Source organism: Anopheles merus, chromosome 3R (assembly GCF_017562075.2).
Source record: "Anopheles merus strain MAF chromosome 3R, AmerM5.1, whole genome shotgun sequence".
In the NCBI taxonomy this organism is placed as follows: Eukaryota; Metazoa; Arthropoda; class Insecta; order Diptera; family Culicidae; genus Anopheles; species Anopheles merus.
Window position 1 is genome coordinate 24238974 of NC_054084.1, and position 27001 is coordinate 24265974.

General features: G+C 47.5%; 4 protein-coding genes across 7 annotated transcripts in view; 1 reads left to right on the top strand and 3 right to left on the bottom strand.

Annotated features, from left to right (window-relative positions):
* Positions 1–506: 506 nt before the first annotated feature.
* Positions 507–2325, bottom strand: LOC121596837 (60S ribosomal protein L5). Its single transcript, XM_041922130.1, has 3 exons — positions 2216–2325; positions 1081–1782; positions 507–799 (listed from the first exon to the last, which is right to left on the bottom strand). The coding sequence occupies exons 1-3, from the start codon at positions 2216–2218 to the stop codon at positions 611–613; spliced, it is 894 nt and encodes a 297-aa protein (XP_041778064.1). The 5' UTR covers positions 2219–2325; the 3' UTR covers positions 507–610.
* Positions 2326–2818: 493 nt separating this feature from the next.
* Positions 2819–5505, top strand: LOC121597054 (protein-associating with the carboxyl-terminal domain of ezrin). The gene is made up of 2 exons (XM_041922527.1): positions 2819–4175; positions 4235–5505. The coding sequence occupies exons 1-2, from the start codon at positions 3036–3038 to the stop codon at positions 5213–5215; spliced, it is 2121 nt and encodes a 706-aa protein (XP_041778461.1). The 5' UTR covers positions 2819–3035; the 3' UTR covers positions 5216–5505.
* Positions 5506–7169: 1664 nt separating this feature from the next.
* LOC121596868 (peroxidase) lies at positions 7170–10101 on the bottom strand. Its single transcript, XM_041922207.1, has one exon. The coding sequence runs from the start codon at positions 9592–9594 to the stop codon at positions 7558–7560; it is 2037 nt and encodes a 678-aa protein (XP_041778141.1). The 5' UTR covers positions 9595–10101; the 3' UTR covers positions 7170–7557.
* Positions 10102–12848: 2747 nt separating this feature from the next.
* The window catches only part of LOC121597764 (serine/threonine-protein kinase GL21140), a 29560-nt gene continuing 15407 nt past the window's right edge, over positions 12849–27001 (bottom strand). Inside the window, exons 2-11 of one of the 4 annotated variants that reach the window (XR_006005475.1) lie at positions 18242–18650; positions 17931–18155; positions 17718–17844; positions 17200–17617; positions 17027–17124; positions 16685–16951; positions 16464–16613; positions 16092–16369; positions 15090–15427; positions 12849–14011 (exon numbers count right to left, since the gene is read on the bottom strand). Coding sequence is in view for 3 of the 4 variants with exons in the window: in XM_041923865.1 (XP_041779799.1) it covers positions 15355–15427; positions 16092–16369; positions 16464–16613; positions 16685–16951; positions 17027–17124; positions 17200–17617; positions 17718–17844; positions 17931–18155; positions 18242–18492 (1887 nt within the window). In the remaining variant the exon portion in view is untranslated. Of the gene's footprint in view, positions 15428–16091; positions 16370–16463; positions 16614–16684; positions 16952–17026; positions 17125–17199; positions 17618–17717; positions 17845–17930; positions 18156–18241; positions 18651–27001 lie in introns of all 4 variants that reach the window. The other 3 variants (XM_041923865.1, XM_041923866.1, XM_041923867.1) reach the window with 3 other exon arrangements.

Genomic DNA, 27001 nt, shown 5'->3' on the forward strand with positions numbered 1-27001 from the left:
ATGATCCTCCGTATTAAGGGATCAAATGAAGCTTACTATCTAAGGAGTAAACTAGCGGCGATACCAAACCGTCCCTCTCTCTTCAAAAACCCGAAACGACCGACGACGACGACGAACAACAACAAAATCGAAACCGCGTTTATTGTTTGATTCCAATTCGACTGAATAGAAACATTACATTTATTCACAACATCTCAAATCGTTTGTCTCACAATCGACCTGGGGGTGGTCGCGCTCCATCACTTCACAGCACACGCCCACCGGAGAGGGGACGGGCTGCAGAACATCCGGAGACGGAAAGAGAGAGAGATAAACAGAACTGAACTCGTGGGGGGGATGCGAATAGGAATCTTCCCATTGCCGCACACCACACACTCGCACACTACTACCACCTCTAACAGGTTAAACGACACCGATCGCGCCAAAAACACACACACACCGCGTCCAAACATAATGTTTATCTTCAGCGAATAGTAGAAGCAAAAAATAAACGATTGTTTTTTTTCTGTTGCTCGCCTCATCCTTCGCACAGGCGAAGAACAGGGCAGAACAAGGATGATACACCACCACGAAGAGAAGAAGAACGGTCGACGGCGACGGGGCAGCCCGTTTAGGCTTCGACGTCGGCCTGGATCTTGGCCAGGAAGTCGGCCTTGTGCTTCGCGATCTTCTCCTTGCGGGCGGCGAGCGGCAGCTTGGCCATCGTCCACCGCTTCTTGGTGACCTTCTTCTCGGGTTTCTTCGTGAAGGAGGGATCCTTGCGGATGGCGGCGTGGGCGTTCTTGTAGATGTTTTCGATCTGGAGGGAGCGTAAAAAGGAAAAACAAAACAGTTAGCATTAGACATTCTTTGATGGAGCGCTTTGCCTGATCAGCTGAAAGCAGTGACGACTGTACAACAAAAATTAGGAAGTTTACTGGGTGGATATAGTCCCGCATACTCCGAACTATTTGTCGCAAGCTTGCTGTGGTCCATTTTCGGACACTGACGTGACGCGGGGGGTTAAAGATCGCCGCCAGTAATTTGGAATGGACGTGTGTGAGACATACTAAAACAAAACAAACAAACAACAATACTCACATCATCAGCCTTGATGCCCAGCGAGATGTACTTGCTGAACTGGCGCTTGAACGCCTCCTCGTCCTCCTCCTCCAGCGTGCGCATGTAGTTGGCGACGTGCAGGCCGAAGATGTGGTCACGGTGCATTTCCGCGTTGAAGCTCTTGTTCTCGGCGCTGTAGCCCGGGAAACGCTTGACCGAGTGCGGAATGTTCAGTCCGCCATCGACGGCACCCTTCATGGCGCCGAACACACGGGCACCGGTGGTGGTGCGGGCCAGACCCACATCCAGGTAGCACCGGAAGGCGGCCGGTCCTTCATCGACCGGCTCGACCAGGTACTCCTCGCCGGTCACATCGGTACAGCCGGCGTACAGCGTGTCCAGGCGCAGCTTCTGCAGGATGCGGCGAGCAACGAGCAGACCGGTGCAGTAGGCGGCGGCATAGTTGGTCAGACCAACCTTCACGCCGTAACGTGGCAGCTCGTGCGAGTAGGCCGCGCACACAATGCGATCTCCCTCGATGCGGGCGTACGCGATCTGGCAGGTGATGTCGCGGTTGCTCAGGCGAACGATCAGCCGGAACTTCGGCGTGTTGTATTTGTTTTTGTCCTGGAAAATCAGGCGCTTGCGGGCATAGTAGTCGGTCTTGCCCTCGCGACGGCGACGGAACCTGACCTGATAACGCTTGAAGTACTGCTTGTTCTTCACTACCTTAACGAACCCCTGTGGTGTGCGAGAGAAAGGGAGAGAGCAAAAAGAAATGAAGAAAAACCGGATGAGTCCAATGCAGTTTAGTGAGGTTAGGTTTGCTTCACGGTGCAATCCTTGCCGTCGGCCGTTTGTTTATGGTGACCCGAATTGCATCAGCAAGGAAAGTGCGATTGAGAGGCAGGTTCGATGAAATGCTTCCTAAACTATTTCAAGCACCACACTGCAGGCCACACGGGGGCACGCGAAACGGTCCAGCCGCCAGCCAGCCACACCACACGTCTCCACGATGGGATATGCTGAACGAGAGGGGGGAACATCCAGACCGTAGGATTTTGAGGTGCTTGAAATTGTTGAGTTCACCGAAATTTCCATCTCACATCACTTCGCCTCGATGCAATGGGGCTTGCTGCACGTGAATAGCGTTTTCACAACCCGAATAGCTTACCATTTCGAATTAAATTGGGAAATTTTCGACACACGAAACGCTCAACACGTTTTCTACACGTCGGTGTCTACCAGAAAAAAGAACGAGAAAACAAGATGGCCTTTTGACACTGACAGCCGAGCGCGCCCAAGTAGCAATTTCCGATGGAGAGCATTGCTGCACAGTGGGAGAGAACTGCTAATTATTGGTTAAAATTTATTTCTACTAATTAAAAGAGAAGAACATTTATGAATGATTGCACTAATTAAAGTAATTTGCAGATAAGTTGACGTTTATAGCCAATTCTAGATATTTTAAACTCTAGAAAGACAGATTCAATAAAAGCAGCATATACAAAACCAAAACAATTTAAAATAAGCGTGGTAATTTTTTTGCATTATGAACACGTCCAGAGTATAGAAAAAATATTTTCAGCCGACATAATATTACTCAAAAAATAAATGTTGAGATCTTGTTGCATCATTATTGGCATAATTTTCAAAATTTAACCGTTTTTCTCCAGCAGAGACCACATTCCTCTCAAAAGCCAATTGAAATCCGACGTCAAAAACATCCGGCACACGGATAACCCGACCGCCATCAAAAACACCTCCCCGAATAAACGATGTTCCACGTTTGCTGCGAATTATACACACACGGACACGCACACATGCGTACACACACCTGACGAAAACAAAAGTCCATAAAATTCCACCGTCACAGTGAGATCCTACCGTCGTCGTTACAGTGTGATCTGGAATTGGAGAAAATATGTGCAAATACTAACCCAGTCCGCCCACTCCAGTCACTTCCAGGTGGAAGGGGAAGTTAGGCCTGTGCTATGGGCAATGAACAGTCGCAGCTGAAAGGGGTGGAAATCAGCAAGAAAGCGATCCAGGTGACCGACTACTGGTCGCTGTACAATGGCGAGCTGCCGAACGCGAACGGGGCCGCCCCGAGCAGCATATCCATCTTCCAGGGCGAAACGCTCGTCAGCGGCCAGTTCTGGACCAATCAGAATCCGCTCGAGCGGGCGATCAGGAATCTGAAAATCTACCGCCACCCGTACATCCTCAAGTACTTCGCGTCCTGGAGCAAGGGTTCGCTCAAGATGCTCGCCACGGAACGTTGCCGTCCGCTGGCGACCTGCCTAAACATCACCAGCGACGTGCAGATCTGTCTCGGGCTGCGGAACGTCCTCTGTGCGCTGATCTTCCTGCTCGAGCAGGCGGCCGTGCGGCATCTGAGCATCAGCATCTCGTCCATCTACGTCACCGACGATGGTGCGTGGCGTTTGGCCGGGTTCGAGCATCTGTGGCGGACGGTCGACTTTAACCAGACGCTGCTGGAGAAATCTCAACCGTACCGGTACACCAAAGCGATCGACAGCAACGAGCTGACCGGCAAGGGGCAGGCGCTGGAGCAGTACGCGTTCGGCGTGATGTGCGAGGAGATACTGCACAACAAAACCGACGCCAACATACCGGCGGTGGAAGATTTCAAAGCCTACTGTGCGACGCACCTGAAGCATGGCAATCCGGCGATGCGCCCGAACCTGTCCGCCGTGCTGCTGCATCCGATCTTCAATCACGACTTCATACTGATCCATTCCTTCCTGACCGAGCTGCCGCTGAAGGGCACCCAGGCAAAGCAGGAGTTCTTCATCAGCCTGGCCGACCGGTTGCGCTCCTTCGATCCGGAAACGGTCGCGGAACAGATGTGTTCGCTGCTGCTGTCGCGCATCGTGCTGCTCGATACGACTGCGCAGCTGTGCGTTACGCCGTACGTGCTGCGCCCGAAGAGTGACGATCTTTCGCCGGGTCTGTTTACGCCCAAGATATTCTCCGCGTACATTTTGCCAAAGGTGAAGCAGGTGTTTTGCGTGCAGGACGCCCAGATACGGCTCATGCTGCTGGAGTACTTCCCCGCGTACGTGGAGTTTTTCACCAAGGAGGATTTGCAGGACCACATACTACCTCAGGTACGATGCTTTGGCACCCATCATGCCCTTAATTAAACAACATTTTTCACCATTTTCAGCTTCTGCTAGGGATAAAGGACACAAACGATGTGCTGGTCGCAAAAACGTTGCTCTGTCTGGCCGATCTGGTGCCCATCCTGGGGTCGGCCGTCGTGATCGGAGGCAATCGTAGCAAAATATTCGCCGACGGACGACCGCAGGGCATTCCGGATGCGGCCGGCCCGTGGAGTGGCGTCCGCTCGATCACGCCCGTCATTGGATCGGGCGAGTTCCTGTCCGGTAGCCCTGTACCAGACGCCGGTGGCGATAATAGTGCATCGTTCACGTCCGTCCTACTGCGACCGGACAATTTCAACACCATGCCCGAACGGTTATCGCCCGAGGGGGAAGACATCTATCGCACCAACAACTCGGACGTCGAGCTGGAGGTGGACGAGTGGAGCGACTGGGAGAACGATGGCAGTGAGGTGGTGCCGGTGAACCATCTGCGACTAATAGACACGGGTGCACCGGAACCGATTCCAATGAACGGTGTCCCAGAGGAAACAATCCTGGCGCCCGAACCGAACGCACCCTTCACGACGCTCAGTCGCGAAAGCTCAACCGAAAGCAAGGGTAGCAAACAGCCCGATAAAGGTCGGGCGGAAAGAATAGAACGGTTAGACATAAAAACGCAACCCACCGCAACCCGGAAGTCGGATGCAGCCGGAGGTGCCGGTGAGGAGTTCGATTTCTTCAAAGACATGGAACCGGTCATACAGAAAGCGAACGTGCTGCTGATCGACGATGAGACGGGTCCCACGAAGCAGCAGGACGATGGCGGTCAGGAGGTCAACAAAATCGAACAATCGGGCGGATCGGCGGCGTCGGCGGCGTCGAAGGAAGGGTCTGCCCACGAGCTTAACGAACGGGAGGAGGAAGAAATTCCGCTCGTCAGCAGCAGCCGGTTAGAGATTAAGGTGGACGACAGCATGGCAACCACCGAGGATGGTTGGGGCGACGAGGACGACGAGGATGAGGGGAACGGTGGAGGGTGGTAAAATGCCGGAACAGTAAGGGACGACACCACCACTCCGTTTATACGCTTTTGTTTTCATTATGATTTAGCCGCGCTAAGCAATAAACAGATTTTTAAAACCGTTACCAAGAAGTGGAAATATGGAAAATAGTCGGTTGTTGGCGTGTCAACGGTCTATAAATATGTTGAAATAATTACTTTACACAAGCAACAGGGCTAAAAATAGCAGCAGTAGCAGCAGCAGAAATGATTTGTTAAGAATAATAACAGTATCCAATCCAGTTTACCTCGCAGCTGGAGGACGCCCACAAACGGATCGATCGCTTACTCACGTAACACCATCATCCGACATTGCGGTGTGTACCGCAGAAAGATAACGATTTCGTCGTGCTTAAAACTTGCATTTACACTAGTGGTGGGAACACGGAATCGAACCTACCCGATTCCGATTCCGTGTTCGGAATCAATTCCGGAGAGGATGCCATTGCTGGAATCGATTCCAATTCTGGAGCCAATTCCGGAGCCGATTTCAGGATCGGAATCGGTTCCAGAGTCATAATCGACCTGGGAATCGTAACTTACTCCGTAGACGGAATTTGGATTGACTCCAGAAATGGAATTAGCTCCGGAACGAGAGTCAGTTCTTGCATTGAAATAAAAAGTTTCAGCAGCGAAATCAGTCCAAGAATCTCGATGAGAATGAATCATTTACAAGTAAAATTTTGATTCTCCGCGGCATCATTGGACCCAAACGCCTATTCTTAAGGCTGTGGGGCACATTGGCCGTTCTCGCTAGTTACGAAAATCTAAATTGCGATTTTCACTAGCGCATCTGGCGGCGGCTGACCGAAGCATTTTGCTAAACAATTTGGAGCAGCCTCAGAAGATATGTTTTTTTTTCCAAGTGTTTAACTTAAACTGGACTGGAAAAGCTTTGAACTCGATAGATGCATATGTTGTGCAAGTATTTCAGCCCTTTTGGCACCAAAAACGGTGAAAAAATACTTAAATTTGAGATCCGGCACGAGCATTTCCTCAATGACCAAGAAAAGCTTCCACCAGCCGCCGCCAGATGCGCTAGGGAAAATTGAAATTACGCGAGTACGGACACCCCGGCCTTTATAAAAATGCCGAAACCGGCTCCGATTCTGATTTCGGAATCGATTCCGGACCTACTATATGGAATCGATTCCAGAAAACTTCGGAACTATCCGTAATCGGTTCCGGCGAAATCTTCATTTTTCCCATCACAAGTCGTGTGGAGTCGTAGTTGCCTAGATCAGAGTCGTCCGGAGTCGTCCTGAGCTGTCCAAAGTCGTCCTGCATTGCCCGGACTCGTCCTGAGTTGTGCGGAGTCGCCCGGAATCGTTCGGAGTCGGATTCGGCCGCGGTTGTCCGAAATCGTCCGGAGTCTGTGGGAGTCGACCGGAGTTGGAGTCATTCGGAGTCGACAGGAGTCAACAGGAGTCGTCCGGTGCAATGTGCTTGTGACCAGGCCTTTCATTTCGTTGCGTTTTTTTGTCTTTCACTGCCAGGAAACACTTCGTATACAGGCCATTATTTCAAAGGGCAACTCCAGCCGATTCCATACGACTCCAACTTCGGCCGACTCCGGACGGCTAAAGACGTTTCCGAACGACTCCGGATAATGCTGGGCGGACCTACCTCCCGGAGTCGGTTCCGAAATTATCGAGGTCGGATCGGAGTCGAGCCTGGATGTTTTCCAACTTTACCCATCACTATTCTACACCGCGATCTTGCCCTTGGCTCGTTGAAATGCATCTTCCGCTCTCGTCCAGACTCTCTCCACGCTCTCCCTCCCTCTCTCTCGCATTCTCTGAGCAAAGGGAGTACAACAACAATCTTGCAAAACAAATGACGCGACTACTGGGTGCAATATTCAAACGAACGTCGTGTACGGCCATGGAAATGTGATAATGTGCTAGGTTTGCTAGGATTATCTCACGGTACGGGCGTTCCATGACAAGCTTCTCAGCGAAGACTGATGCTTTTATTTGCTTACTAAAATTGATTCAAACACTCACGCTACATATTACTACGAATTCAATTAACCTAGGCTTTTACATTTAAACTCGTAAAGAGAGACTGCTGAAGAAGGATGGGGGGAGGAGCACAACGAACACCGTAGCCGTGTGAGAAACTTGATCTACCCGGGGCTGGTGGGCTGCGGGGACGCACTCAACCATGATTAATTGACCCTAAAGTAGTCACTTCCTCGGCGCACGACTCGGTTCGACCTTTCTCCTTCATGTTAATGGCGTTTTCGTACAGCCCCCGGTTAACTGACTGTACCCACAGCGGCTTTCTATCCCCACCTGGGGGCGGCTGCTCAGAACCGGGTCTCTAAACGAGTCGCGCAAGATCGAGCGACGGCAACTGGGCGCACCGGATCTGCGGGTTATCGACCGCTGGGACGCGGAAAATGTCACGCTGCACCCGGTCGACCTGTGCCGTGTCGCACATAAACCGTGCCGCACTGTACTCCGCCAGCAGTGCATCGACCCGCTCCAACGGGACCGGCGATGAGTCGACCTCGATCGCCAGCGATCGGTCCAGCTGCTCCCGGATCAAGCAGGACAGCGTTGGGCCAACGATCCCACCATTCACCGGCCGCTCCGCGATCGCTCCGACGATCAGATCGACATCGTGCACGGTTGCGTACGAGGCGCGCACAATTTCCAAATCGTCCGCTTTCAGCACCGGCTCGAGGTCGGCCCAACCACTCACCGGGCGGCCAGTGCACAGCGCGTAGTAGTCGGTGTAGCGGGCCAGCCCATGATCCCGTCCGCGCTGGATGTCGAGCGCGAGCACATCGAGCCCCACGTTGCGCACACCGAACAGCAGATGCGCCAGGTCGTCCACGTACGCGGTGTCGAGGGACATTGCGTTCTGCCCCAGCACGGAACCGACCAGATGGGCAAAGTATTCCCGCTTGCGCAGATCCTTCGGCCGGTAGAACAGACGCTCGAGATCGTACGATCCGATCGCGTTCGCGATTTCGCCCGGCATCATCGCGTTGTAGAAGCGGATGGCGGCCGTTGCAAACTCGTTGCTCACCCGATCGTTCCGTTCGCCGACGGGTGGTGGCGGTGTGCGATCCGCGGCCGCCTCACCCACCACCGCACGCAACCACTCGCGCACAATCCGCTGGTAGAGGCGCGTATTGACGGTCCGTGCCACCGCGAACAGCCGCTCGTCCGTCCAGTCCGGGCGCAGCTGGGCCAAATGCTTCGCCAGCCGATTGTGCGACCGCAGGAACAGCGTGTGCAGCAGCGTAATGTACGGGTTCACGTTGACGCGCGTATCGCCCGACCCGTAGCAAACGGTTTCGAGGTTCGCATCGGCCACGCACAGCCGCCCGTCGGCCGCCGGCTGCAGATACTCGGCCGAATCGAACAGCTGCGCCTGCAGCCGACCGCCCCTGCCCGTGCGCAGCAGGCGCGTATCGTTCGCCCCACTGCCGTACAGTTGCGACAGATCCAACCGGTTGGTGGCCGCGTTCAGCTGGTTCGCCGGCCCGAGATGGCAACCGCCGGTGCTGCCGAGCGAAAGGGCACTGCGCACGTAGTTGAGACACGTCGCCCGGTACGTGCGGTAGTATGGGTCGTCCTCGCGCACCTCCATCGGCTGGCAGGACGGATGCCGGTACCGGGGCAACAGCGGACCGTGCTCGCCCGTACAGCACTCAATGCCCGTGCCGTCGTGCATCGTCTGGACGGTGGTTTTCGCAAGATCGTGCTCAACGAACTGGCTCCACTGGACGAGCGCCACCGAGTGGCGTGCGTCGGGGGCCGGCTGCCGCCCACTGCGGGCCGCATGGAAGTGGCTGGAGATGTCCCGTGCCGCCGGCAGCTCTCCACCGGTGGTGCTGCGCCGGAACTTGTACACACCGTCGTCGTACAGGGCGGGGAGTAGTCGCCGGTACTCGTCGTTGTATTCTTTCGCCTCGATCAAGCTGCGACACTGATCGGCGATCGTGGACGGGGGGATTTCGGTGCCGGCAAGGAAGAGGCCACACTCGTACGAAGGAATGCCGCTCGGCAGGCAGTAACGGTTGACGAAGAAGCCGGACGCACGCAGCACTTTGCGGGCGAGCAGATCCTGCCGCTGGGTGCTGGGTGTCGGGTAGCCGTCGATGATCTGCGCGTACGTGGTGCCACCCTTGACGACCTTGGTGCGCGTGCCGGCCGCTAGCGAGCATTCGAGGCGTTTGGATCGTTCGTAGATTGCCTCGCCGTAGTCCAGCGCTGTCTCCAGATTGGTTTTGCTCGCGTACCCGGCCAGCCGATCGCGCGTTGACAGCGTCGCGAGCCTTTCCGCGACCAGTGGTGCAACTGTGCACGCTACCAGCGCCACCAGCAGCAGCAACACCTTACACATTTTGTTTCAGTTTCTGTTCTGTGTGGAAATTTTCTTCATAAAAGCACACTTTTTCAGCACACAATCACACTGACGAACCTGATGATTTGCGCACAACAACAACAAATTCACAACTCCGATACGCAAAGCGGTTGCGGCAAGAGAGTGCGCGCGCGCGCGTCCACTCGTTCGGATCGCTAGCGGAGAATTGACTCTTCTCGCTGCGCATGGATGTTTTTGTTTACTCCAAACATTATCACCAAGTTCCTTCGTAGGGAACCTCCCTCCCCTCTGTTTCTCACCCCTCCAGCTGTCCCGCGGGGCCACAAAACGGGTTCCACCACCGCTGACTCAATCCCTCTGTCTCGTTCTCTTTCGCGTGCCGCGTGTTCCCCTTTGGTGGTGACCCATGCGGTTGCTATTACCTTATCGGGGGACGGGAGAGTGTCTGTTTGTCTCTGTGTCTGTGTGCAGCGTGATCGTTTATGTGGCCTTTTCCCGTCCTGCGATGCGTTCAAACCCCGATCAAGTCAACAAACACAAGAGATCGCCAACGGCGCAACACAACGACGTGTTCTATAGCCGCGCCGTTTTGCGTGCGGGTGTGACGACGGACACACGCTCGCGGAATAGTCAACACACAACGGGGCTCGCGTCAATCCCAAACCGCGGAACAAAAGCGAGGGAGGGAAAGCTGGATCGGTCTCCCAGCCAGCAAACACGTGTGTGTACGTGATGGGACTGTTTGAAATGGTCTGAAAAATGTGCGGATAAGCGATCGGAAATCAAGCACAAAGGCGTTGGCTTTAGTTAAGGTTTGGTTCGGTTTGTTTGAATAGGAAGAAAATGTGCTCTTCTGGCGAGATTTTGAGTCGATCTTGCCCCTTCAAACCTTCTTCGACTCATTGTAGGAAGAGGAAACATTCCAACCGACCGATGCCGAGAGGATAATTAGAGACGCATTTAAATGCGTTGCTCTCTACCCCTATTTCGATCGCGCACTGTTCGCGCATGCAAGGCACTGTCGGCGGCGCAACGTGTCTTCTTTTCCGCGTTTCGCGAGCGATCGCCACTTCGGAAAAACACGCTTGCTTGTTAGAACGTGGGGGGAGCAAAATGACTCATCAAAGGGAAATTAAGTGCTATTAAGGGCGACCTTTAGCTGGCCCAGCACGCATGGGCACTGGCAAAAAAGCGATTGGAACGCAGCGAGAGGCTGTATTCTGTTCCACTTGTCTGTTGAATGAATGGGATAGAAAAATCTTCCTCACTCGTAAACAGGATGTTGGAAATACATATCCATAAAAAAGGCGCATTTTGCAATAAAGATTGTGAATCTGCCGCAAACTGGTACCGGACCAGGCCCAGGCGGCGGTTTTGCGTCAGTTGATTGAAAACCATTTAGCAAAAAACCGGTACGCGTATTGCGGTTTTCGAAGCATCGAAGAACGTGTGAATCGATTACCAATTGCCAACGCGAGAAAAAGGTGAAGGAAGGAAGGAGACGCATTTTTACTGCGAGTTGTCAGTTGCAGTTTTTACAGTTTGTTTGTAGGAGTAGGTTCCGCCCGCTAACGGTTCATTCCCGACCACAAAACGAAGGCTTACACGGTGTGTTTAGATTTTGCTGCAAATAAATGAAAGCTTTGGGTTAGTTTTAGAAACAAACATTTCGACGGGAAACCCGCATTACTTAGAAAGCGGAACCGAGATAGTGAAAAAAACGAGATTTTAGATTAAGTTCTTTCAAATTATCAATCAGATCAATCGTCAGGTACCTCTCGATCGCACACGATCAACGTGATCACTCTTTCTCTCTTCGTTTTCATAGTTTTTCAATAGCTCACGATAGAATAATTTATTCATATTGGGGAGGGGTTGTTGTTTGTTGCTTCACTTTCCGTCCTGTGCATGGACGATTTTGGGTTTATATGCTGCAAAACGCTCGCTCCTTATGCATTATGTATTGTGTTTTTTTGATTAATACACACACACACACACACTCTTTGTATTTGGGGGGGGATGTGGTCGCCTGCTATCGGCGAGGGGCAGCAAAAGTCACTAAATATGCACTAAATGTAGTACACCTCTTTCAATACCCAAGCACAGTGGAGGCTATCGTTGATTTCGTGTCGAAATGCTTCGTTAATGCTGAATGATTTCGTTGCAAAGGTGTGTGTGTATGTGTGTCTCTCTCTTTGTATGTATGTATTTATGTATCACTTTGCCAGAAGAAGCCAAAAACAGAAAGTTAAATTCAAACATCACGCATAATTTGGCAAACTTATAAGAGCACTCTTCTCTATATCCCTCACACTCATTGATAGTAATAGTAGTAATTATAGTAGTAGTAGTAGTAGTAGTAGTAGTAGTAGTAGTAGTAGTGGATTGCAACCGTTTGTTTAACCGGGCCCAACCACCCGAGCGGCGTTTGGGTCGGGTAATATTATAATATTCTGACTATATTTACACAATCTCTACGGTTTTTTTCTTGCACGGTTTTGCTTGCAGGAGATGCGGATATGCGAAAGAAGTAATAATAAAGCTTAATTCAATATATGTATATATATAGATCTCTTTCCCATTCCCTGGCATTGCTAAACGCCAGTGGGGAGGGAGCCACAAATTGGACTCTAAAACGATCGGATGAATGTCTCCTATAACTCAGCCTGCCTGTTTTTATATTAATATGGTTTTAACTGCATTTGTGTTTGCTGTCCTTGTTTGAAGTGGATGGATATTAGTGACGCTCTGCGTGAATTACAATTATCTGTAGCGTATTTTGCAATTTGCGGAATTTGCGAGGCTAATGTGTGTGGATGGGGGCGTTACCAGGGCTTCCAGGGGTTCTCATAGTGGCGGGACACTTCCTTGACACTTTCTGATGGGAAGTGAACTTCAAATGATGGAAATTGAACTCAATGGCACCTTTTTTAGATAGACTCCTTGAAAATTCCTATTGGATTTGTCCAGCAAGGGTGCTAGAGAGTCCTATTCCCATTACATTAAGTTCATTTCACGTAAGAAAGACTTAATAAAGTGTCCCACAGCTACGACAACTCCTGGCAAACCCTGTATGCATGTGGAAGTTGAAGTTTACCTTTCTCAATACTAATTGGTTCCTGTGTTCGCAGTTTTGTTCGTTTGCTGCCTGTTGGCTCATTTTGCATCCTTCTGCGCGTGTCCTTCTTATTGTCCTTCTGGCTTGTTGTTGATGATAAGCGTTTCATATTATATTCTACACCCTCTTTTGGGTTCCTCTCCGTTTTTTTTTGTTCGTTTCGTAAAGCTAACACAAGAAGGAAAACGATACGATAGCTTGGTCTGGAAAGAAGGAGAAAAGCAGAAAAAAGCAGAAGCAGCTGCTAGACCACAATCCATGCCACCGCTGGACAGAGTTAAGAAAAGACGGATGGCTCAGTTTGTAGTGTAGTTTTTGTTTAACTCTATCATTCTATGGATCTTAGTTAGCAGACTAATTGACCTCACTACAACACACAGTCGTCTTGTGGCTTTTGTACAGAAATGTTGTTTTAGTGATGAAAGTTACTGCGGGAGTTTAATTCGAGAATAGAATAGTGTGTGTGTGTGTGACGTGTGATAGTATTTCTCCTACACTTACTGCTTGAAATTCGTCAATATTGTGTGGTTTGGGTGAGGAAGAAACCGTTCAAAACTATTGCCTCTATCTCTATGATCGCGATAACGCACGATGCTTTTTTTGGGATTTTACTGTCTTTCGGTTCCACTCCATAAACGATTCTAAAAAGCCAATAAGCCATCTACAAACTGTATATTCTGTTTATGTGTGTATAAAACCATACCCTATTCTGCACTGATGTGATGACGCCTTTGGTGGACGCGATGGCCCCACCACCGTCGTCGTCCCAACACTTGGCTGTTGGTCGCCTGTAATGGATGATATCATTTTCTTGAGGCACGTTACGTTTCCCAAAGCACACTCATTGTATTTATGTCTGCTTGTGTCCTTTCAAGCGCAGTACGATTCCTGTTTAACATACTGCAAAACGAACCGTTTTCTTTACATTTCACTCCACTCCAGTTTATGCCGATGCAGGTTGTCTAGGCCTTTTTTTAGGTTTAAAATAACACTACAATGAATCAGTGCAAAACCATCGTTCCAGAATGATTGTAAATTGTTACTTTGTTACAGCACTAAAACCGAAACTTTCCTTTGCTGAGAGACAGTGGCTTGCCTTTTTTTTAGAACGTTTAGATGATATGATTATCAAACAATATTGTTTCATTATCCGATGCATTACTCCCTAAACTGCACTCTAAACGGCTCCTGTTTCATTGCCTTTTTATGCAATTTTCTTACTATGTAAAAAGGGTGTTTCTGTGTGTATGTGTTTGTAGTGAGTACTACGAGGTTTACAAGTTTACAGACTATCGTTAAGAACTCATTACGGAAATGCTGCAATGGTTGAAAGAAGTGGAATGATTATTAGTTGTTTAACGTACAGGGTTTGTTATTATAATAAAAGGTTAAATTGCGCAGCTACAATCGAGCAGGGCCGCGGTGGTAGACAGAATTACAAGAAAATGGTAATGCAAAAAAGAAAAAAAAAACACATTTTGAGATCTTTACCACTACACAATGAGGTGTGCGTTAAATGTTACGAAAAGAAAATGTGTGAAGCATTCATTAAAATGTGGAAAAATTTAATTTGATTGTGCGTCATTTTTTGTAACAGAAGAAAAGAAGGATTTGATTTATCTACCGATCATAACATAATGCCGAATTTTCAATGATTCTCCTTTTTTATTACAAGGAAAGGGGACAAGCAATAACCGAGCCATTCCAGTCAGGCATTTAACAACGAAATGAAAAAAAACCGCAAACGTGCCTATTTTAAATGATACTAAAAACTAGCCATTAACTAAAATATCAAATTCCATCGCTTAAACACACATATTACCACAATTTGTGACGATGACTGAAGATGAGTAACATTTTGTTTTGCTTTGCAATGTGTGTGTTCGTGCAGTTTCGTGCCCCCGGTTTTTTATCGTCATAATTTCATTACACCTTTTGCACAACTAAGATTATGCTAAGAAAGATAAATAAATATGCATTGCTAACATGCCGTCGTGTGTGTGTGTGAGTGTGTACGATCGTAATTGGTAATAATAGTCTCATAATTCTACGTAATGTGTGTGTTTTTTTCTATACAAATTAAGCTTGCTAAATAACAATTGTCCGCCTTATGATGACTTGGTTTTATCCTACCGGTAAAAATTACGCATACGTCGTGCCAATGATGAGAGAAAACGTATTCACTTCCCCTGGCTAACTACGCTAAGCTGTGTGATGGTGCAGATTTGGGCCATAACTAAAACCAAACGAACGATCGTTTTTGGGGTGGGTGTGAATATTTCAGCATGCCGACAAACAATTAAGCTGCTCACTGCCAAAACAAAACGGCTGCCCTAATGCGCGGTGCTGTTGTCCAAGCATGGTATATAAAGAATTCGACAAATTTGACACAAACCTTGCTTTCGATTGGCGTCGACTTTTGGTTAAAATTTACCCACCAGCAGTACGGTGAGATATTTTGGATGAGGTCCGGGAGAGTACGACACAACGCGAGATTGACTTTATATCCATTCACAAGATAAGCTGCTACCGCTAACGCACCACCACCACCACACTGCCGATAAAACTCGCCAATGTAAGTCAAATATCGGTCACTCTCCGCTGGTTGTAAGGGGTTGTAACACATAGATCGCGTTACGCGTATAAATCTCTTCTCCCTTCTACTGGGTAGTGATGGGAATGCCCACCAAGGACTCCAGCTGACCGCCGCCACACTGTTCTTCAACAACGATACTGCGGGGTTGGGAAGGAGAAAGTGGATGAAGCCGTGGATTGTGTTGTTGTTGTTGTGATTATGATGTTGTGTTGTATATGGTTGTTTTTTTTGCCCGGTTATTATTTATTCATCCAAGCGAATTGATGAATTGTTGTGTTGTGATGCATTTGTGGAATGAAAGAGAAGAGAGAAGAAAATCGTCTTCAATAAGCTAAAACATCAAAGGGCACAACTGTTGTTTTCTCTACAAACAAACCAAACAAGAGTCTAATCATAATTATGGTTTCAAATCTACTGTGTAAATTACCGCAGATTGAAATGAAATCAAGCCTATCGCGAGAAAACGAAACAGAAAAAAAAATAGTGAACAACAAACAGATAAACATACATTAAAAAAAACGCATGTCAATTTCATCACAGAATACTCCCCTTTCCCCGTTTTCCTCTCGACGGCGGGTGTATTGCACTAGAGCACACACTATATAAAATACACCTATAACAAAACACCGCTCGAAAAAAAATAAAGAACGGCAATCAAACAGTGCGCAATGTTCGCTATCACCACGCTGAACTGGTGCCGAAACAAACCGAAAAAAGCGTACAAAATAAACGAAATTCTATACACAAAGCTAGCAGCAACCAGCATGCGCCTAATACACGTGGTTGGAGAAAATTCGGTACCCATTAGGATCGCGCGTATCGTCCACGATGTTGCTGGTCAGCCACGGATGGTCCAGTATGTCCTCGCTGGAGAACCGCAGCTCCGGGTCGGACTGCAGCATGTTGATGATCAGATCGCGCACACTGTCGCCGATGTTGTTCCAGTACGGAGCGGGGAAGTCAAAGTACCCGTTCAGTATCGCATCGAACAGCTGCTCCTGTTGATTGTCGGGCGAAACGAATGGTGGGAAGCCGCACAGCAAAATGTAGAGGATAATGCCAGCGGCCCAAACATCAATCTGGAGAAGGCAAAACAAAAGACAAAAGATGTAAGTATATAAAACGGCCCATCGTCCAAGCAGCTTGTATGTAACAAACAAAACAAAACTATACCTTCACGCCGTAGCCGGATTCCATCAGAATCTCGGGCGCAACGTACGTCGGTGTGCCGCAGATCGAGAGCAATGGTTCGGTTACCTCGCAGGCGAGCCCAAAGTCACCGAGCTTCAGCAGCACGACATTACCATCACTATCCAGCTCCACCTGGCAAAGGGGAAAGTAAAATTCCAGTTAGAAAACACACAATTTGTCATCCATCGACCAGCTCCACTCACCAGCAAATTTTCCGGCTTAATGTCCCGATGGACAATGCTGAGGGAATGCATGTACGCCATCGCGGAGGCTAAATGTTTCATCATGATCTTCGATTGGTTCTCCGAGAAGCGGGTCACACGCGTGATGGCGTCGAACAGATCGCCGCCGCGCACCAGCTCCAGCACGAGATACATGTTCTTCATCGTTTCGATATCGTGCACCAGCTGTATGATGTACGGATGGTTTAGCTTCTTCATCACACGGATTTCGGCCGCTAGATAATGGTCCTAAAACGAAGGGGAAGTAAAAAAAACTAGGACTAGTAAGGATTGTTTTCTTTTACTAAGAATTTATCAATTTACCTTGCCGGCGCATTTTGATTTGTCGATAATTTTCAGTGCATATTCTGTGTGGTTCTGTTTGTCCTTCAATTTCAGTACTACGGCGAAATTTCCATCACCTAGTGGAAGGGTAAGGGGGTTAAAAGATGCAATTACAATTCACCCGTTCTACTAGAACAGCAAACAAAACTCACCAACTATAGACCCGAGCGTATATTTGGCCTGCAGCTCCAGCGGCAACGAGTCCGGCAGAATGCCACCGTTCAGTGCCGACTCGTCCACGCAAACGAACGTATCGTTGTGGCTCTTGACCGGCATCTTGGGCTTTGGTCCCGTGCGCGTCGTACTGCTGCGTAACGTTTTCCGGTGCGCGGCGATCGCTTTGCTTTCCTCGGCCTCCAGCTCGAAATCGTTGTTGCCGACCCGCTCGTTACCGTACGCGAAGAAGACGTCATCTTCCTCGAAGAACTGTGCTAACCGCTGCACCGGCACCCCGGCCACGGTAAACACCTTCCGCACGCAGCCGGTATCTAGCTTGACGCATTGCGTGATCGCGGTCAGCACGTGCTCGTACGTGGGGCTGTTCCGTTTGTTTAGCAGTAATCGCAGGATCTGTGGAGGCGACAAGGCGAGCAAAGGCAGGTAAAGTAACATGGGTTCACCCTCACTACTAATCAGCTTACAAACAGCTTGTTTGCTGCTCGATTTTTACCTTTCGCGGTTTTACACCATTGCGGATGAGTGTCACGATCCGTGGATGCACCACGGAATCGATCTCTTTCAGCGGCGTTGACCCATTGGAGCCACCGTTCTTTACTGGCGATAGGGGGCGTATTAGTCTGCCGGAAAAAAACAGGCCGCAAATAGCATTAGATTACGCACTCGATTCTATTGATTGTTTTGAGCTTGGCTCCTAAATTCCTACCTAGACAGTCTGTTGGGATTCTTGGTGTTTGTGTTAGATACGTTATAGTCTATTCGCTTGAAGCTTTCATTGTTGCAGGAACACACGTAACATTTGCCATCCTCCAGATCGTCCACCTTTTCGATCTTTTTGCCCTCGAGCGTGTAGATGGCGCGTATCGCACCGGTCAGCGTCACGCTGTCCTCGAGCAGGCGCGTCAAATCTTCCGTCAAACTGTCGAATGATCTGTAATGGGAAAGAGCAAAAACACGTTAGCACATGATTGAGTAACGCAAAGTACAACATTTGGCTGCCGCCTTGGCTAAAATTACCTGTAACGCTCCACCGACACCGGTATCGTGCTGCCGGGATAGAATTTGTCCCCATTACGAAAAAATCGTATTCTTTTCGCTTTCTTCGCCGGCGTTCGACTGCTCGAGATGCGCTTCTTGAGTGTGTTGGATTTGTTGTTCGCGCCGCCGCTGATGTCGAGATCGATCAGTTCCTTCTCGAGCTCCGAGTTGGAGCTGGTCCGACTGTTGCTTCGACTCAGTGTCGAAGTTGTATGGGTGCTCACTTCCATGCCACCTTCCGTCTATGTGTGCCTCCTACCAGTGTGTGTACCAGTGAAGGTGGCGCCCCGTGATGGAAATCGCACCTTACGCAAGAATTTCTAGTTCTAGCCGCTGGAGGAGCGGGCCGGGGAGCTGCTGCTTCGTGTTAGCAACACCAGGCAGGCTTCTGGAAATGAGAGAAAAAAGCAACAAAATTGTGGATAAATATTACGCTTACGACCCCGGCGTGTGCAATGGAATGTGCAAAGGGCAACACTTTCAACCTTCCAGACATTAGTTCCCATCAGTTTTTCCCTTCAATTCTGGTGGAAAACACTCACCAACACTCCACTAAAATCATTAGTTTTTTCAATGCCAGCATATAATAATTCTACTCACACTCCCCTGCCCTTACACTATCTCATCATAATCATTATCATCATGAACCGTTGATGTAAGAAGCGTGTAATAGAAAATCAATCCCACTACTGGTGGAGCAGCGCGCAGGGAAAAAGGTTCACTCGTACCCCCACCCTTCCCGAGTAAACACAACCTTTGAAGCTGTTCAGTGTACCGTTTCGTATCGAAAATGGCCCATTAAGGTACACGCACTTTCGTTACCAAATAGGTTATTTGATTGCAATCTGCTAGCTTTCTTCATAGGAGGAAAATAACGGGTGAGAATAGCTTAGAAGTTTCTTTTTGATTTCATGATTCTACTATGATCATGCTGCAAACTCTAGCTCTATAACAGAGCTTTTAGTAGTGATATTTGTGATATAAGTCTTCAACTGTTTGAAGTACAATCGTAACTTTACATCCAAGGTAATTAAAGCAATATTTAGCATATATTTGTCCTGTGGTATATATTCCCTTAAGAATTGACTTTACATGAAACCTTCTTCTACTCGTCCTAGGCTTTCTCGCGTAACGTCCTAGGCGGACAGGACAAGCTGGCCTATACATGTCTTCGGGACTTAATTCATTGCAACACGCAGCCTTAAAGTCCATCCTTGCTACGGGGGGACGGTCGATTCTAGGCTTGAACCCATGACGGGCATGTTATTGAGTCGTTCGACTTGACGACTGTGCAATGGGACCACTCCTTGAAACCTATCGGTCCCTAAAATCTAAAATAAGCCGAACTCCATCCTTGAATTAGGAGTAATAGTTAAGGCATTTAAAAACGATTGCTTATTGAATTGAGTTGAATTTGTTGCCCAAAATATGTTTAGTTGAGGCAATTGACTTATATGTCTATATATTATAAAATGACTGGAAATCGAAGAAAGTAGTTAAATTTAATCCATCATTAATACTTTATCAAGAAATAAATAAATATTCATGTGATCAATGCTATCAATTTCATCAATTTCTTCAGCCACCTGTGTCAATTTCCAAATCAAATGTGTCATATAAAATGCCCTGGAAACCTATTATTAGCCAGCAAACAGAGTAACTGTCGATTTCTTTTTGTCGGACTGATGATAAGAATTTAACTTTTCTTTTCAATTCGTTCAAAAGAAGAAATTTATATTTAAAAAATGGAAAGTAAGACTTGTACAGCATAGAAGGAATTGATCCATCGATCATAAAGCAACCATGACTTGACTGTTGACCGCTAAGCAGTAAATCTAAACAACGAAACATCGCAATTGACGGCCGTCCAAAGGTAAATCCCTCCACCAAAGCAGAATGTTGTAGCAACAGTTTCCCTTTGCTCGTAAAATGTTTCTTAACATTTGGAAAAAAAAAAAAAACATTTTCCATCCCCCAACTGCCGACCTTGAAACTTATGCCCCACAGGCCTGGTCTGAACAGCAAATGTAAACATAAAGAAAATTTAATGCAAACATTGTTCTTTCACCATGAAAAGAAGGAGAAAAGTTTTACGATTTTTTTGCCAAACTATTTGATTGCAAACAAAAGGTTTTCAAAAATAAAATGATCATTAAACTGCAGTACATCGGAACAATGATTTAAAACGCATTAGAAAATTTGTAATAAAAATTTAATTTCATTAGTGTAATAACCCGCTCGATCACAAACAGATAAGACGAAAGTACAGCAAAAACGGATTCCCCCTGATGTTTCGACGTGCTCGTTGAGCAGGAGCAACATATTCGCAACGGGAAACATCAGCACGGAATGTGCACCCCCTCTGTCATGTATGGAATCCAGTACGCACAAATGGTTGAACAACGATTGCAAATTTTGATTGCTGCATCGACGCCTGGTGCAGTCGGCGACGGTAATGGTCAGTTGTGTGCGACAGTGTTGGAAGTTTAATTTTATTTATTTAAAACAAGTCCCTCCTCTGTCCCGGTTGATAGTTTATTTATTGGAGTAAAAAAAATAGCAGTACTTGTTTGTAAAAAGGGGGAAAATAACGGACTCCCCTCAACGATAATGACCTAATACGTAGGTTGGCAAAAAACCCCACTTCTTGATCTCACCAATAACAACGTATGAATAATTTGTTTATATGTTTCGGTCATGTTTATGTTGGCCATTTTAACATTAAACCCTATGCATATTGAAGCTGTACGCTTTGATGGATTGTGATAATTCTACTCGATCGTTCTAATATTCAAGATGATCACACAGCAAGGTTGATCGATTTCTGTGTGCTTCACTTATCTACGGGTACGTTTTACGTAACTATCCTCCAATGCCCTACCAATGTCCGATACGGATTGCCACCCACAGTCAACACACTGGGGGGGTAGTACATGAGCAACGTTAGCAAATTAGTAAGAAAATACTATGCAGTGCACATTACCCATTACGCTGGAGCTAATGTAGGGGGAGGGGGAAGGCAAATACAAAAAAAAAAGACTGGACCGACTGTTTAGAGTATGATGGATTCGCTTGATGGCGTAACGGTCGTCGTGGCATCGATCGTCGGACTGAACGCAACTGAATGCAACGCGGCTCGCTCAGTGGGTGGTAAACGTGTGTGTGTGAGTGTGTGTGTGTGTGTGTGTGTGTGTGTGTGTGTGTGTGTGTGTGTGTGTGTGTGTGTGTGTGTGTGTGTGTGTGTGTGTGTATACTATGTATTGCTACGCTAATTTCCTGACCACCTGCTGCAAAACGCTGAGCCAGCCTAATTGTAGCGCGAAAGTGGCGCACACAGGACCGAAGACCAACGTCTTCGTCGCTTACCACCGGCCCCGAAAGACCTTCACAGGCGACGACGGTTAAGGAAATGGAATGGAAGAATTGCGCGCGCGGATCCACCACCATCAAAGATAAACACTCGTCGTCTATCGTCTGCCAGACTGACCTCTAAAGCTATCCTAATAGAAAGGGCGGAAGATGCTTACTGCCTTGCCACTGTTTCTAACTGACCTGCTTGCAGTAGAGTGATCTGTTTATTATTTTTTTGCGTTTACTGTTTTATTTTGCGTTCACTTTTGGTGAACATAGTCCGTACATTAATTGCTTTAATTGAACTTTAAAAGCGATTACGATAAACTCTTCATCGGATGTGTGTACAATATTCACATCCTTGTAGTTAGCTTTTTTATTATAGCTTATCATAGTTTAATAACAAGTAGAATATGTTTGTTCATTTACTACGAAGAATAGATTATTCTTGTAAATAACGTAAAGCTTTTTTGTTATAATAAAGGAATAATAGTAAAACATATTATCGAATAATATTTAAAAAAACACAGAAAAAAGGCATTAGTATTGAGAAAAATTATGACATCTTGGAAAAAGTAGTTCAAAAATTGATGACACCTTAATAATCACACTAAATGAATAGTTTTTTTTTAATTATTTATTATTATTTAACGCATTTTTTTATAGAACGGATGGGAATTGAAAACAATTTTTACTTATGTTTATTTTCATTACACTTCAGTTTTAAACATAAAAGTTAAAATTGTTTCCAATTCAAAGAGGTTTCCATGTGTTTTTAAAAAAGTTTTAACGTACAATTTGAAAAGTTAAGGTATACGCCTCCTTTGATGATAAAACAAACATCTGACAAACAATGTATCTTTCTGTCAAATTGAAAAAGTAAGTTAAAGAAAAGCTGAAGAAGAAGAAGAAGAAAAAGAAGGAGAAATAAAAGCTTAAAAATAAATAAAGCAAAGATAAAATGAAAATAACGAGCTAAAATAGATTTGTTATTCTATTTTGTTTCAACGGACAGAGAACAAACAATCAATATGATCCTACAAAAAGATCAGAGGGAGAGTAGAGGACACAACCCAACCACCACCTTACACAACAACAGACGTCCAACAAGATAAATACGATACCGGGACATGACACGCACGCAGGCAGCAGTGTGCGTCCGTTTTATTGCTGTCTAACGTTTTCTTGGCAAACATTTGCCTTCCATCTGCGTTCTGATAACAACGATTAGTCCCAACGAGCATATTTCAACTCCTCTCTCTCTCTCTCTGTCTCTCTCTGACTCGAGTGCAATGTGCAGCAATCATATTTTTCCTTCCGTGCGTCAGTAAACTGAATAAGCAATCAGTAAACTGAATAAACTCCTTATGAACTCTCTTCTCTTGGCCCTACAAACCATCACATTCCGACTAGCTAAGCAGCGAGGTAGCTAGGGAGTTGTCCGTTGCCCAAATGGAACGGATTCTTCGGTTCGGTAGCAGCACACACCGTCTCTAGCTTTACAAATCCGGAAAAGATGAACATTTTTCCCTCCTCCGGCTTTGCGGCGTCGTCGGCATAATATCAAAATATTAATAAACGTTCCACCTGAGGGATTTACAGATCACACGATCGCGCCCATTTCCCTTACCCATCCATCCATCCATCCACACGCCCCATTTTTCAGCCCCACAAACGTCAATGATTTACAACCGCTTCGATTAGAATTAATTGTAACACACCAGAGCAGCGCGTCACGGTGGCGGCGGCGACGGTGGCACCCCGGTAGCAATTACTATCCGTGGTTCCGTGAGTGAATCGAAGGGGGGGGGGGGCAGCAGTAGCGACTACGGTGGAGCTTTCCCTTTCGAAAACGAAATCAACGGGCCCACCCGAATGGGGTGGGTTTGTGCTGGTGGCACAAAAAAAAGTAAAAACCTAGCAAGCCTCCATTGCACATTGCCTTAGCAACACAGCACAGTGTGCACCTTGGATGCGAAACTGACGCTGCCGATCGGGGAAGCTAACCAGTCAGCCAGCCAGCCCCATTTGGAGAAAGCGTAGCCGAAAAACCATCATTAATACCACTTAGTTTTGGACCACTTTCGATGTGTCGATGCGCCGTGGTGGTCGTGGGCCCATGGCAGCGGAAACCGACCTAGGAAAGAGAAATATGTGGTCGTCATGCTACTTCGCCCGAGTGTGTACGCGAAGAAGTCAGTTTTGAGTTGCACAGCAGGCAAGCAGCAAACGAGGCCCCCGTTAATGAGTAATTTTTCACAAAAACAAAATCTATTATTTACGACACCGTAATAATTCCCTTTCTTTTAACCGCATGCCATAGACATAAACATAAAAGAGGGGAAAAGAAATAAGCGTATACAAAACAAAAGTTTCTTCCAAAAGGGCAGTGGACAGGGGGGTGGGGCTTCATTTACTGTATTGGTTTCCCCTCTAAAGCATGTGCACTTTTTCTTACACAGCACATTAATGATACGAAGGGACATTAGATCAACTGCCGCAGGTATCTGGTACACTCTTCATTTAAAGGGGAATGGCATAAAAGCTACCGAAAATCGATATATCATAAAAAGCCTGGGGGTGCGTTGTGAAAATATGATTACCCTATATTCTTCTTCTTCTTTGGCTCAACAACCGTTGTCGGTCAAAGGCCTGTCTGTACCACACTTGTGGCCTTGGCTTTCAGGGACTTTATGGACTAACCCCACCATAGCAGGATAGTCAGTGTCAGTCAGTCAGTCAAGTCCTACACGTATGGCGGCACGGTCCATTAGGGGCTTGAACCCATCACGGGCATGGTATTAAGTCGTGCGCGTTGACAACTGTACTACGAGACCGGCTTGATGATTACCCTATAACAAGTGATTTTGATAGAAACTTCCGCAGTCGAGAAAAAATGAAACAACTAGATCCGCCGGAGTCGGAGTCGTCTGGTGTCACCCGGAGTCGCCCGGAGTCGCCCGGAGTCGCCCGGAGTCGCCCGGAGTCGCCCGGAGTCGCCCGGAGTCGTCCGGAGTCGTTCGAAGTCGTTCGGAGTCGTTCGGAGTCGTTCGGAGTCGTCCGGAGACAACAGGAGCCGTTTGGGTAAATGTGCTTGTGATCAGACATTTCCTTTCATTGTGTGATTTTGTCTTTCACTTTGCGCGTGTACTTTTTATACAAGCCGACCTCGGCCGAATCCAGACGACTCCGGATGCCTCCATCTGCAGTCGATTGTGGATGACTCCATACGACTCCAGACGACTCCGGACTATTCCGAACGATTCCAGATGACTCCGGACGATTCCAAACGACTCCGAACGACTCCGGACGACTCCAACTCCGGGAGACTCCGAACGACTCCCGACGACTCCAACTCCGGACGACTCCAAACGACTCTGAACGACTCCGGACGACTCCGACTCCGGGCGATTTTTGCAACTTTACTAATCACTTGTCCAGAGGCTTAGCTTTATTGGGACTTTTTAGAATATTACATTTGGTATTCGCAAGCACAGGAAGATTGTATCAAGCTGTTTTTGGTATTGCACAAAAAAAAAAGAACTGTCTCTATCAGTGACATATGTTTCGTAATCGAAATTTGGGTTATCATGGGTTACGTAGCAGGAGGAGTCACAACATCCATAATCGAATCCCGAGTGCATCAGTAAAAATGAGGGGAGAGGAGATTGATTGACATCGCTTCCAAAATACACATTTGTGACACTTTTACAACCCTGGGAACATATTTTATCCCTTCTTCCAAATTTAATAGGCCTTTTTATTCATTTTTTGATTAAAACAAAAAAGCATACAAACATACTCTCACAAAAAAGAAGCTTGTCACTCAAAGCGGCACACTAAAACAGCAATTAGCAAACACGGGCAACAGTAAACAAAGCCGGAAGGTGCAATCCGCTGATTGTACCGGCTGCACTACACACCCCACCCATTTCTCTTATCGATTGATCAATATTCATTCATAACCTGTCACTCCGAATGATACTGGTGCCCCTGATAGCATCGGCACAAACCCGTGAGATATACATGCGACAAAAACCCCGCGAATGGTCTGGGGCGACGACGAAAGCACGCTTCTTCTATCCTTAACCTTGTCGTCAGTCAGTCGGTCGGTCGGTCGGTCGAGGCTACAGCTAAGAGATAAGAGAGTGTGTCGGGAGAGTGTCGCGCGTCGGAAGCGATCGCAAAAAAGAACGAACACGTTGGCGACACAGTTACAATTAAATCCACAGCCGGTGGGCCCTTTTTAATAAACTGAATAAACTCCTTATGAACTCTCTTCTCTTGGTCCTACAAACCATCACCTTCCGACTAGCTAAGCAGCGAGGTAGCAAGGGAGTTGTCCGTTGCCCAAATGGAACGGATTCTTCGGTTCGGTAGCAGCACACACCGTCTCTAGCTTCACAAATCCGGAAAAGATGAACATTTTTCCCTCCTCCGGCTTTGCGGCGTCGTCGGCATAATATCAAAATATTAATAAACGTTCCACCTGAGGGATTTACAGATCACACGTACTCCCCAAAGGGAAGAGAAACCTTAATCCCAGGTTTTCCACGCATTTCCCCCACCAAACAGTTCAGGTCGCAAGTTGGTCGGGATGGTTCCTCCCGAAAATTTACCGCTGCTTTTGGGGAAGTTTGCACTATTGGGCCGTTCTGCCCGCGGTGTCAATGACCCGCTCAGTTGTGTTTGCCGTTCAGTTTAGTAGCTCTCGCTCAATTCGCGACGCCCGAGGGGAGGGATCGGTCGTCGGACTGGCGGTAAATGACGCACTTTTTTTTGTTGCAAATGCTAATAAATTCAGCCCACCGCGAACAGCGTACTGGTTTGGCAAAGGTTCAATTTCATCTCACCCTCTAAGCACCTACGGAAGAGGAAGAAAAAACCCCGTGGAGCTCTCTACCTTCATCCATTTTGCAGCGCGGCGGTGGATCGATAACGAACGGTGGCTGGAGCTGGGGAGAGGACCGGAAGTGGTCCGCAAAAAAACAACGAAAAAGCGGGGAGGAAAGAAGAGGTTTATGTCGAACCAGCTGGTCGGATTGTTGGGACCGAGGAACCAAGAAGCATAATGTCACCTTCTTCTTCTTCTCCTGGCGGATGTGGTTGCCGCCAGAACGGTGGCATCGATGGGGAGACCCACGGAGAGAGAGAGAGCAGAGGGAGGAAAACAATCTGTTAAATGGCCGTGTTTATTTGTTTGTCCAATGGAAGAGCGAGAGAGAGATCGAAAGATACACTAAATCCCACCAGTGTAATGAAGGCATTATGGATCTTCTCCATGCGCTGGAGGAAGAGAAGAACTCGAACCGGAACGACCAGCAACGCAATATTTGTTTTACGGACGGTACCATTTACCGTTTGCAGATAATTAGTAAAGTGTTGTAA

What these genes read in the sequence shown, in the direction of transcription:
- LOC121596837 (XM_041922130.1), bottom strand. An exon ending in TGGGCATCAAGGCTGATGAT is followed by an intron (nt 800 to 1,080) that starts GTGAGTATTGTT and finishes CGCTCCCTCCAG; the next exon opens with ATCGAAAACATCTACAAGAA.
- LOC121597054 (XM_041922527.1), top strand. Translation starts at nt 3,036, where the DNA reads ATGGGCAATGAACAGTCGCAGCTGAAAGGGGTGGAAATCAGCAAGAAA. An exon ending in AGGACCACATACTACCTCAG is followed by an intron (nt 4,176 to 4,234) that starts GTACGATGCTTT and finishes CACCATTTTCAG; the next exon opens with CTTCTGCTAGGGATAAAGGA.
- LOC121596868 (XM_041922207.1), bottom strand. Translation starts at nt 9,594, where the DNA reads ATGTGTAAGGTGTTGCTGCTGCTGGTGGCGCTGGTAGCGTGCACAGTT.